At 45.7% G+C, this 13,111-nt stretch overlaps 1 protein-coding gene across 3 annotated transcripts in view; it reads left to right on the top strand.

Annotated features, from left to right (window-relative positions):
* The window catches only part of LOC115581182 (netrin receptor UNC5C-like), a 382,877-nt gene that overhangs the window by 347,259 nt on the left and 22,507 nt on the right, over positions 1–13,111 (top strand). For all 3 annotated transcript variants that reach the window (XM_030416078.1, XM_030416077.1, XM_030416079.1), the window contains 3 exons: positions 4,114–4,305; positions 11,211–11,428; positions 12,890–13,025. In XM_030416078.1, the coding sequence (XP_030271938.1) occupies positions 4,114–4,305; positions 11,211–11,428; positions 12,890–13,025 (546 nt within the window). The remainder of the gene's footprint in view (positions 1–4,113; positions 4,306–11,210; positions 11,429–12,889; positions 13,026–13,111) is intronic.

Here is a 13,111-nt window from a genome sequence, read left to right as displayed (position 1 = left end):
AACATGCGTGGCTTGTTGGTGTGTGTGTGTGTGTGTGTGTGTGTGTGTGAGAGTGTCCTGACCTTTGCAACAGAGCGTTCTCCCTCCTATAGAGAGCTGTCAGATTACACTTGCTGGAACATCACAGTTGTATCTTTTTTATTCCAGTTCCTCTCTGCTGTGTCCACTGAAAGACGCGTGCTTTTAACCTGAATCCAATTTCGTCAGACATGAAACTGCATGTCGGGTATAAAGCAGGAAAAGCAAAGGAGATGGCTGACCTGTGGATAACGGCTAGTACAGATGTGCGTATGTGTCTGCGCGTGTCGCGAGCGTCGCTCGCTCGCATGGGCGCTCGTAAAAATGAACATAGGTGTGCGAAGCCGTCAGGACTTAGTCAGCCTGCTCCTTCCTCATTCTATCAGTGCCGATTTTGCCACGCTGGCTTCACAGAGCCCAGCCTCGGGCCACGCTCAGATACACACAGAGGTCCAGACACATTATTCATTCAACTGCGTTTGGTCAGAAGTGCACACCCACGTTCAGCGCCTTTCTCAGCCCCCAGTCTTTGTCAGAAAAAGAAGACAGCCTATTATGCAACGCTGTCCGACAATGAGGGAACATCAGAATTAAAGAAGAGGCAAAGACGCAGTTTGGTACAAGCTCAATGAAATGAAAAAGCAAAGTGGTGGACACACACACACACATGCGCGCTCACCAAGAGAGCTTGAGTTTAAATTGGTCCCATTTTCTATCTTTCAATTCACAAAAGTGTCATCGAGCGGTACGAGAGAGAGAGATGATACAGGTATTGAAACTGAAATGATATGTCAGCGAATCAAGGATATTTAACAATACGTTCAGGGAGGTTTCTTTTGTAACCAGTGATTCTAGTATGAATCTCAGTTGCATAACAGCTGGTTTGCCAGCAAGTGACGGGCTCAGTAAAATGTGTGTTTTACCTCCACATCAATTGCACTGCAAGACATGTATCATGATGTTGTTACTGCTACTTATGCACAGTTTGCGAGTGAACTGGCTTTGTTTGCCGCAGTCTAGACTGCGACTCTCACCTGTAAGGTGGAACAAAATAAGATGACAGAGAAAAGGACAATATTTGGTCTCCCGCGGCTCTACGGCAGGTAGAAAGCTCCGGTGGGGACGTGTTGCTTCATTCATCCACAAATCAAACAGATGGAGACAGAGAGGCAGCGGGAGTTATGGAGGGGGAGAGAGATCTGAGAGAGAGAGAGAGAGAGAGAGAGAGAGAGAGAGATGGGATAGAAACTGATAGACAGATGAGAAAAGGGTGTTTAAGCCCACTGGTATTAGAAACGTTCCACTCTGTACACACACGCACAGCAGGGCATAGCCTAGTTAACTTATCTCAAAGTGTCCCAGAACGCTATTGTAGGAAAATAGGATTGGGGGGAAAAAAGCAAAGTTTAGAAGTGATTTTATTTATTTATTTATTTACTTTTATAGCTGCCTGGCATCCCACTTTTTCTCTGAAGTTACAGACCTTCAAGTTAAAGTAGAAACCAGATAAAGATTCCCCGAAATAGATGAGGATGATGATGGTGATCATAATTAAGATCAGGGAGTTGGTACTTAAGAGGATTATCCAATTCTATTCCCCCTTGACAAGTGCAAGGACCTTGATAACGGGGCAACTGTGTGCGGCAGTGTAGTCGGAGGCGTTGGGGGATTTCACCGCAATCTTTTCAACATCATCAAAAGGAAATTGGCAACGTTGTTCGACGGAAAACCCACAGGGGTTAAAGTTTTGGAGATTCAGAGGTGGTCTTTAAGTCTGAGTTAAATGTGATGAGCAGATATTTGGCAGCTGCTTTAACACAATCCCCACAGTGTCATAAAGTTTTGTGAAAGAGTGCAAACTCTTTAACACAGTTCAGGGGTTTGTAGATATGAATAACATGAGTGGATCATTTCCTCCGCCGCAATACGGTTCAAGCTAAGTTAAACTGGAGATCAACTTTAGACGAGTTAAACAGCTCCGGTGGAGGTCAGGACGTTACAACAGTGTAGATTAGGATGGTGGAAGATGAACCCATGAACCCCACGAGGAAGAAATAAGTAAAAAGTACAGAAGTATTTGCATTAAAATGTACTTAAACATCAGAAGACAAGACGTATCATTCATTATCCAGGATGTCCCATTTCAGATTGATGTATATTTTATCTCTAGATTGTAGTTATTGATCACTGAGCACTCACGTTGCAGCTGATTTGAACTACTTCCTCCACTGCATTACCGAGGCTTCATCTTCAGTAATGCAACATAATGTTTTAGTTGGTTATAGTTTGTGTCAATAATTGGAATCTGGAAAATACTTCATAACTAAAGCTGCCAGATAAACGTAGTGGAATAAAAAGTTATATAACATTTACCTGTGAAATGTAGTGGACTAGAAATACAAAGTAATGCAAAGACCAGTGGTGGAATGTGTCTAAGTATATTTTTACTCAGTTACTAAACTACTGATCATATTCATAATTATTGAATTAAATGCCAGAAATCTTATTTCATAAATCAATCAGTGTTTTTATCTATAAAATGCCAGAATGAAAAGAAAAGTGGATTTTCCATTGCTTTATTTCTCTATCGTGTGCATTTATAATAATAAATCATAGAAAGTGTTTATTTTGCACATATTTGCGTTTCCAGACACTAGTCCAAACATCACTTTCACGAGGGCAATGAGCCACATTTTCCGTCTTCCTGGACGAGGTGTCCAGAGACGTTTGGTGCGTCACAGCGTCAGCCTTCATCGTGATGGGGAACATGTCTCGCCCTCGTGTGCTCGGCTCCCCAGAGACACGAGGAGGTGGCTCCTGGCTCCCTCATGTGGTAAACAGAGCAACTAACACCGTCAGGACTGACCTCTGCTGTGTGAGTGTGTGTGTTGCGTGGATCATGCTTGTGCGTATGAGAGCGCGAGTGTTTGTGCGCCGCATCAAAGGATCCTTTCATGCATAATCAAGTTCGTGCTTTCTGAACTTGTTTCCGATGCGACAACGGCAAATCCTGCAGCCGGTGACTCAGGCTGTTTGTAGCTAAAAGCCTGTTATCAGCCTCTCAACTTTAAGGGCGGATTAAGAGGGGAGCATTCCTATACTTTTCTGTCTTCTCCTTAATAGCTGCAGACAAATCCCCTCCTACCAGCTACAGAGGACATGATTACACAAGGAGCGCTTTAAGTGAGAGCGACGACTCCGGGAAGTTTCACAGGCGCTTTCATGTTAAATATGTAGACGTGTTTTGTTGGTGCTCACTTTGAAGCTCAAGTGTGTTGCTTTTCTGCCTCGCCCTGTTTTCCTCTTCTGCGTTGTTATCACTTGACTTACTGCGTCCTCGCCTCCTCTCATCTTCCCTGCGTCCTCATTCGCTCTTCTTCCTCTCCGTTTCCTCCCATCTTCCCATCTCCCCGTTTCCTCTCTCTTTTTTTCGTCTCCGCTCCTCATCTGCTTGTGCCCTTCCCTCCTTTTACTTCCTCATCACTCCTCTCCTCGTCCTCCTCTCTCCCCTCCCTCGTTTCCTCAGTGTGGCTCGAAACCTTTTTTTCTGCCCGCGTCACCCGTCGGCTCTCGTTTTCTTAGTCCTCTTCCCCCGGCTTTAAAATATGGATCATGAATGACTAATTCCGCCGTTGTTCTCGCCGGAATGCCATTAAAAGCCTCTGCCAGATTGAAAAAGGATGTTAGGACCCTTGTAAAATAATTAACAGCCTTATTAAGTTTTAAGAGTTGGTGCCGTTCTTTTTTTTTTACATTCTTTTTCTTATGAAAGGTGTCTCTGTGTCTCTCTCTACCTCTGTCTAGACAAATGATCATATTGCACAAGCTGCAGGGCTATGTGAAGGTTTCATTAAGAATTAAACCTATAGAGATTTTCTGACGGTTTGTCTGAGGTAAAAGTGAAATCGTCAAACACATATTAAGAATGAAAGACAGACATATTGATTTCATTTGAAGCCTGCCACGCATTCCACCTAGTCTAGGAATAAAGAATTGTTACTGTTGCTTCTTTTTATTTCCACTTCTCTTGTTTTAAGCAGATCTTTTGCTTCACGCTGAACAATATCCCTCTGTTGTCATCTGTGTCCCCTCCAGCTGCTCCGAGCACGGACGACGTGGCGCTCTACGTGGGCATCGTCATCGCGGTGATCATGTGCCTGGTCATCTCCGTCATCGTGGCGCTCTTCGTCTACCGCAAGACGCACCGCGACTTTGACTCGGACATCATCGACACCTCGGCGCTGAATGGGGGCTTCCAGTCTGTTAATATCAAAACAGCCCGATCAGGTATGGATGGAATGTTACGGAAAAGCACTACGAGCTTTCACGCTTGATTTTGAGACTGACTTTACATCCGGCTGACAAGCAGTGTACCGCTGCCCTCTCCGGTCAAATTCTTTTTGAGTCTTTTGTATCTGTAACCACACCCAACAGTGATGTCACCGTCTCCTGATGTACCTGTTGCTGTTCCAGTGCTGTATCTCTACTGATGGGCTCTTTGCATCCATGCATGAATGCCTGCGTGACTGTGGCAAGAGTTATAAAAGCGCTTTGAGTGCTCAGAAAAAAAAAAAAAAAAGCACTATTCAAAGGGAAGTTCATTTGCCGGCAACTCGTGTTCGTCAGTGACGACAGGTGAGAAGTTGAACCAGTGGAGGCTCTATATTCCATGTTTGGTCAGTAACCTGTGTTTGTCCTCCACCTGCTCATGCAGTCAAAGAGAAAATACATGTTCTGGTATCCCTGCCGACTTTCTCCAGTCAGAACCCCATAAAGAGGCGGTTCTATCTGGGCGAAATGAGCAAAAATATCTACTTACAAGGTACAATAGCGTCTCTCTAAACGTAACAGAACACAAAGCTTTAAAATGCATATTTTTGAATAAAAAGATTCATAAAGCCATCTAGATACCCCGCTGTAGACGTACCGGGAGGTCAGAGTCTACAGCAACACAGCAGCCCTCCTCAGGGCTGGTGGGATACTTACTAGCCCTTTTTAGATAGAAAAGGCGGCACATTTGCTCCAAGGAAAGGGCGGCAATGTGCCGGTCTGTCTTTCTAAAACGGAGGCGTAATATCCTTTTCCAAAAGCCGCCTCTGAGGTAGGCGTAAGCATGTGACGTGACGTGACGTGAAGCTCGAAGTTGGGCTGTGAAAAAACAAAATAAGAGCTTTACATTGCACCCCATTGGAGTTTAGAACTGGGTTCTTAGCGGGGGGCTTTTAATTTGAAAGTAGCGACCGTTCTTAACTTTCCGACACAACATCAAGCTAACACAACAAAACAGCTACAGAGACCGAGGAGACGCTAGCATCTCCTCGGTCTCTGTAGCTGTTTTGTTGTTCATCTTAATATCCGCGGGTGAAATGATGGACTGACTGCTGTGATCAGCTGTTTCTTGGTTTTAAAACTCCCCGGCTGTGGGTCGCACAACAGTGCAGGTCATTGACACCTCCGCCCACCTCACGCAGAGGCCGGCACATTTCCGCCTCGTTTTTAGATAGCAAGCGAGGCGGAAATAAGTGTACCCTCCAAGGCGGAAAATCAGCGGACCACAACAGACCCCCAATATGCCGCCCTCTGTCTAAAACCGCGGACAGAGCCGCCAAAAGGACGGGCAAATTGGCGGCTTGGTGCTCTGTCTAAAAACAGCTACTGTAAAGACGGCACTTGACAGTAAGCGGCTGCCTCGTCACTCAAAGAGAGGCCTCCTACAGTAAATTCATAACGTTCAGAATGACCAATAAACAGGTAAATGGAGAGATAAATGGAAGTGGTCTACATGTGGATTGATAGGTGGATACAGGATATCAGATGTGACCGTGCCTCTAACGGGATCTGCTCCGAGTCTTTGACGCTCCCATCATTTAGTCCCTCCCTCGGCCTCCGGCTGTCAGTCTCCGCTGGTCTAGATTCATCTCTGTCTCTGCCGGAGACCACTCTCTTCCATCAAGGAGTCTCTCTCTGCCATCCTCCGTCTCCGTCTCGCTCGTTCTTTCTCTCCTCTTCCCTCCCCATCTGCGCATTCAGGTCAATCACGTTTCCTGTTTATCAGCATCCTCCCCTCTTCGTCTCCGTCTGTGTGTCTCTGTCTTTCCCCTCGCCGTGTCTCCGTCTGTTCCATCACGGCGACTCCGCTCCCTCCCTGTTTGTCTTCCTGTTTCGAGTGGAGCCGCCTCTCACTCTCTTCTGTCTGTATTGTCATTCTTTCCTCTCCGTCTTTGGCAAACACGATGGGCAAGAAGAAGCACGCGGCGCACCTGGGTCCATGAATTCAATAGCTTACTGGAAATGCCGAGATTGGACGGGGAATGTGGACGAGTCGGGTGTCAATCCACGGACGCCGTGAACCGTGACTTTTCCTGTAAGAGGCTTTATTTGTCAAATCGATGACAAATAACAGTTGGCTTAAAAAATCTCAAATGAAATGCTCAGAGTGCATCAATGCAGGCAAGTGGGCACATAGGAAAATGGACATGTAGTCATACACTCCCACAGATCTGGATTAAATACTGTAATTTAGATGGATTTAAATAGTTGATGACAAACCCAGAATACAAGGCCTCCAACTCACCATCATTTTTTCATTGTAAATGTTTCCAACAGTGTTCAAACCCAGAGAAAACCACGAGTTTACTCACGGTAACGGTGCACTTCACGTGGACGCCTGACGCTACTTGCGGAATCGGGAACTCACTGAACCTTCTGCGAGAAAAACTTGAAAACATGAGCTCATCTGTGAACCTTTGTGTTTGAGTCACATCAGATAGATGTTCATCAGCATCGGCGGTTGTTTAACGGCGTGTACATCAACAGTGAAGCGAGTTTGACGGCAGGAACATGTGTGTTTATTTGTCTTACTCGTGCAGTGTTTATCTTTCCCCCGAACAGACGGTTTGCTCTCCCGCACACTAGCCGGGAGCTAACGCTGGCGAGTACCGCCGCACACCAGGTGCGTGCGTCTGTGTGGTTAGCTTCAGGACAACTCTGTTTAAAACGTCACTCAGCCGCGTTTAATCAATTACTGAAACAGTTGGCAACTAATCCAGTTGATCAGTTGTTGCAGCTGCTCCTAATAGTTTGCATTTGGTCAACAGGAAATGGCGTTTTAGAAACACAGTTTCCTGATTGAGTGGAACCGACGCACTTTGGTTGTGAACACCTCGAAACATCTTTTACAGGATGCTTAAAAACTAATGCTCAATGTGGGCGGATGATTAAAATTCAAGTCACCGTTTACAGTAAAAAACAGGAAAATGAGGTTGGAAAGGATGCAGTGTGTGTGTGTGTGTGTGTGTGTGTGTGTGTGTGTGTGTGTGTGTGTGTGTGCATGTGTGTGTGTGTGTCTATGTGTTTGTATACGATGGTGGATGCCTTTGCATGAGCAGGTGACATTTTATCAGTGAAGGATTAGGATGCTTGTCACTCTGCCTTGAGGGACCATCTCCGATTACTATTAATGAAGCTGTATGCCCCACACACCCCTGCCCTCTCTCTCTCTCTCTCTCTCTCTCTCTCTCTCTCTCTTTCCCTCTCTCCCCCTCTTTGCCGCACTCTCACTATCTCTCTCTCCCTCTCTCTTTTCTCCTCTCCTCCCTCTCTCTCTCCTCCTCTCTCTTTCCCTCTCTCACTCTCTCCTCTCTCTCTCTCTCTCTCTCTTCCCCTCTCTCTCTTTCCCTCTCTCCCCCTCTTTGCCGCACTCTCACTCCATCTCTCTCCTCTCTCTCTCTCTCCCTCCCTCCCTCTCTCTCTCCCTCTCTCCCCTCTCTGTACTTCCCTCTCTCACTCTCTCCTCTCTCTCTCCCTCTCTCTCTCTCTCCCTCTCTGTACTTCCCTCTCTCCCTCTGTACTTCCCTCTCTCCCTCTCTGTACTTTCCTCTCTCACTCTCTCTCTCTCTCTCTCTCTCAAAAAAGCTTCCTCTCTCTCTCTCCCTCTCTCCCCCTTTGCTTCCACTATCTCACTCTCCCTCTCTCCCTCTCTCATCTCTCTCCTCTCTGACTTCTCTCCCCTCTACTCCCTCTCTCTCTCTCTCCTTCTCCTCCTCTTCTCTTCCCTCTCCCCCTCTCTCCCCACTTCTGCACTCCCTCTCTCTTCCCTCTCTCTCTCTCTCCTCCCTCCTCTCTCTCTCCCTCTCGCCCTCTCTGTACTTCCCTCTCTCACTCTCTTCCTCTCTCTCTCCCTCCCTCTCTCTCTGTCTCTCTCTCTCTCTCTTTCCTCTCTCTCTCCCTCTCTCTCCCCCCTCTCTCTGGCTTTCTGTTAGTTGTTAATTAAATTTCAGCAGGGATGATTTGGCAGGAATACCCGCTGGCTTTAAGGGTAAACAGCCTGGTGATAGAGAGAGGAAGAGAGTGATAGGTGACAGATGTGTGTGTGTGTGTGTGTGTGTGTGTGTGTGTGTGTGTGTGTGTGTGTGTGTGTGTGTGTGTGTGTAGGTGGAGGAGGAGGTGGTGGTGGTGGGGGGGTGATAATGAGGGATTTTAAAATTAGAATGGATGGGCTTGTGAAGGAAACGACAGGATTTCGAGCTCCACGGCCCACAAAAAAGATGGCCCGGTGTGAGAAAAATCTGGAATTGTTCTCAGGAGGTAACCGGCCGTCCTGTGATCCCACTCCCAATTAAAAAATCTTGGATATTTGTTGGGATTTTTGAATGCGGGGGAGTTTGTTTGTGTAGAGGTCCAGTGCACTCTGCTGTTTATCTGCCCTTCAGAGTTAGTTGTGTTGTATTGAGGAGGCTTGTGGGAAAATAAGTAGCTCCGAAAAACTAGCTATAAGAGTGACTGAGCACGTCGTCTCTGAGCACGTTCTCTGGATTCACTTTGGTAAAATAAATCATTAACTGGTTGTTGATATTACCAAATGTGTTGTTGTTGTTGTTACAGTCAGTTGCATCTTTCCAATTACCCAGAAGGAAATGAGGCTCACGATCTGGTCGATGGAACAAAGTGAAGTTTATACGCTTCGTGGTTGAGCATCATGAGCTAGAATGGTACTCAGGAGAGTGCATACCTCCGCCAAGTCCCAACAGCCCCCTCTAATTCAATCAAGGCTAAACCTGATAGCCTTGATTCACTTTAAATCTCAAACCACCTATTACTGCTTATAATCAATCATAGGTAACAACCAACTAAGCCTAATTCTTTTATAAATCCATGCAATTATAGCCTGAGAAATTAAGGAAAATATCAAACACAATATCCGTATCGACGCCAAAATTTAATAGGGTCTAACGCTGGCCGAGACCCATCCTCCATCCAAGTTTCGTAGAGATACTTTCAGTAGTTTTTCTTCAATCCAGCAGACAAACCATCAAACCAACAAACTAAAGAAAACCTCTTCACACCCGCTGCTGTGTTTCATTCAGTACGATTGTGCGTGAACGTGTCAATAAGTGGTTGTAGAAGGACAGAGCTGCATTCTATAGGCACAGTCAACAAACTGTAAGCAGTCTTTGAATATTAAATTCACGTGGATTAGCATACTGCGCTTATTAGCGATCAACATTTTCCTGTTGCCCCCTGGCTCACACTAACCTTCCATGAAAGTAATCTCCACAAGACTTTACCCATCCATCCCCACCAACGCAATGTAATTCCCAGAAACTCTGGTGTGTGTGTGTATGTTCGTGAGCGTGTACAGTATAATGTACAGCTTAACACTGTTATTGGTATGCAAAGACACATGTGTTGCTCATGTTTCACATTGCAGATGTGTTTTTATTTATGTCAGCCCTTGTAAACGGGGGGCGCTTGCATGTTTACTTGCAACACATGAAAGGTGTTTTTTAACATTTGCATCAGCCGTGACAACCCGGAGAGGAAGACGGGAAAAAACATCCTGCAGACGCCGCTCAGTCGCTTCAAATGGTACCAGAAAATTCGGAAATATTCAATAGATAACACGGCTGAAGCGGGAATATATAACTCAAGACAGGAAATGACACAATTCTCTTAATTTTACACCTTTTATTTTTATTTTTTTTAATTTTTTCTGCTAAAGTCTCATTCAATTTTTTAGGCAAATGCTGAGATAATTGACTGACTCGATGGCTTTGGATACATGGTAACAGATACACCTGTAGGTTTTTAGCCACTGACTAAAGGTGATCTGGATCTGCTGTTCTAAGTTTAAAGTCTTTTAAAAGTTATATATTCTTGCTTTGGCTTGTTACAGTACATTCAAAAATGTAGCGACGAATTTGGTTCGCTAAGGTTGAAGCTTAGATATTGCACATCAGTGTAACTGTGCATTTTCTTGTTTGTTCTGTTCTGAATCAATAATATATTCACATCAGTGCGTACAAAACTGCTGCGAGGCTGTATCTCAGAAAACTGTACAAACAGTTTAACAAGAATGTGTTCCAACAGACTCTTTTCATGGCAGACATATTGAGGAGAAGCACAGGTGTGACCGATGACATTAACCACGGCTCCATTCTATTCAAAAGTCCCAGTGAGCCCATGTCCAGAGGCCTGGAGGTAGCTCACCTAAATGGAACGCAGCCCAAACCAACATGTCTGCCCTGAAAAGGGTCCGTCGTTCTCTGCGATTTTAACAGTCGATCCACGTCGTGGTAAATGTGCGCGGCAGGTTTTTGTCAGTCTGTTTTTTTAAAAGTGTGACATAGTGAGCGTCTTAAAAATAGACTGTGATGTGATTCGAGTGTGACAGCGCCTTTTGAACGTGTGGGTGAAAGTCAGACTCGCTGACAACATTCGGAGGAGCTTAAAGGATGACGTGAAGCTTTGCCGCTCTGTCATTATGTAGCGTGAAATAATTGCGGCTGTGAACGAGCCGGGTGTTTGTTTTGGTAACGTTGCGCGTTTAAATCCGATCCTGTTAAATTCAATCGGTCATTTTCCAAGAAGCCATCGCCGTGAAATTCTCTCCTCCGGTCTCTTTTCTCTGTGCGCAGCGGTTATGACGGGTCCTTGATCCGGGTCGTGGCCCTGTGTACTGCAGTGTATCATACTCACACTGATACCTTATCAGCAGCCCGGCCTGCTCTCCTCTTGCTCCCCTTATTCCTGCTCACTGATCTACAAGTTCCCAACATTTGTCCAACACTGCAGCGAGGTGTTGCAGTCTGTGCCGTTGATTATATCTCCCCGTTTTTACCCTCATTTTTTTCTTCTCTGTTTCACTTGTGTTTTCTCTCATTTATTCCCTTCTCTGTGTTTTCTCTCTCCAGCCGATCTACTGACGGCTCCCCCCGACCTGACGAATGCAGCTGCCATGTATCGCGGCCCGGTCTACGCCCTCCACGACGTTTCAGATAAAATCCCGATGACCAACTCCCCTCTCCTCGATCCTCTCCCCAACCTGAAGATCAAAGTGTACAACTCCTCCGGTCTGGTCACGCCTCAGGACGACCTCGGAGGGGACTTCACGTCCAAACTGTCTCCTAAGGTAACAAGACGAACGCGTCGCTCGATCTCATGTCTGCTTCTTTCGCTCGCCTCGATGCTTTTTGCTTTTGAAATATTCTGCACGAGCACATTTTGAAATCCCTCCCTCCTGAAGTTGAGGCCACATTGTGAGTAGCGCTGGAACACGGCAGCGATGTTATTCCCAGTCACATAAATACAAAACCAAACACCATTAGTATACACGCAGCTCAGTGCCCCAGTTTCCTCCCTCTGCGCTGTCGACTACATGGCATGCATACCAGAGTCAGTTGTCACAAATACCAGATGAAACCACTCGGTTTCATCACTGAGAACCTGTCCTGAGGCAGCGCGACGGCTCCACTCCCGATCTTTGAGCGCGTCAGATCAGTTTTTCCAATATTTCTTCTGTTAATATGCTGTTTTTTTTTTTCTCTCCATGAGGCCTTTTTAGCCTCCACCGCGTGTCATGGCTGACCTCGCCTCTCTAATTTGAGGATCTTTTTTTTTTTTTTACTTTTTGTTTTTCCCCCCGGTGTCTGTTTCTAACACACTGAAGCTCGTTCATGTCAGCTTTGTTTGACGTGGGAGTAAACCACTGAATGTTAAGTCCGTGTTTTGCATCTCACAGTGGACAATTTTGAAAAAAGGAAATGCAAAGCGGGTCATATTTTACCGCCTACCCTAGGGTGGTTTTGTAGGTTTCCTACTGTAAAAGCGACCCTCTTCTCACTGACTCCCGGCTCAGCCCTATGGCGGCGCTCACAGGCAGATGCAGATCCTCCCTGTGGCATTTTAGTCCGTGGTAACCAAGAAATCATTTCATATGAAATCATATGATGATTAATGCAGCAAAACTCTTGTAGAACAGGGAACATTGACAGATAATCATCGAGGCAAACTAAGCTACAGTGACCCACACTAACCAGAGATCGGCCTTGCAAAAAATACTCTAGACCTCCATGAACTTCTGGTTTCATTAGAATACATTTTGCACAGCACTTGACATCCGCTCTCTCAGATGGATTTTGTCCTTCAAACCACGCCACATTGATTTTCTGCACATGCAAATGTTCACGTCTTTCAGCCTCCACAGAGCGTTGGGCGCAGCTTGCCTTTATGCAGAACAGTCCAGCACACAAAAGGTTCTCACAGGGAAAACCGAACTCGGCACACAAATGTAAAAACCCTCCATTATAGCGCTACGGTACATTCAAGGCTCAAGCTAAATAACTTCTCGCTCGGGATTGTTTGTCGCGAGTGTCGTGAATACCTCTCATGTCACAGAGGTGCAATGGAATTAACGTTAAAAAAAAAAGTGAGATTTCTATGAGTTGAATGCAACAGTTAGAGCCAAGGGAGGCGTTCGTTCATCTTTATTTACCATTTAATAGAGTTTGTGTTGATCCAAACGGCTTCATACCCAGTAGTGACCCTGTTATTCTCATTTTGTGATAACCGACTGTTACATTTTCATTCCCAGGTAACTCAGTCTCTGTTGGATAACAGCGATACTATGAACCTCCGGAACCAGAGCTTGGCCCGGACACGAGACCCCTCCTGCACCGCTCACGGCTCCTTCAACAACCAGGGAGGACACCTCATCGTACCCAACTCTGGTAAACCTTCTTACATGTGCTTTACAGCTTTTCATCAATCTGGTAATTAGTGCCAGTGCAGGGACAGGCCGTGATTTCATATAAAG

Source organism: Sparus aurata, chromosome 5 (assembly GCF_900880675.1).
Source record: "Sparus aurata chromosome 5, fSpaAur1.1, whole genome shotgun sequence".
In the NCBI taxonomy this organism is placed as follows: Eukaryota; Metazoa; Chordata; class Actinopteri; order Spariformes; family Sparidae; genus Sparus; species Sparus aurata.
This window is presented reverse-complemented; position numbering and strand designations above follow the sequence as displayed.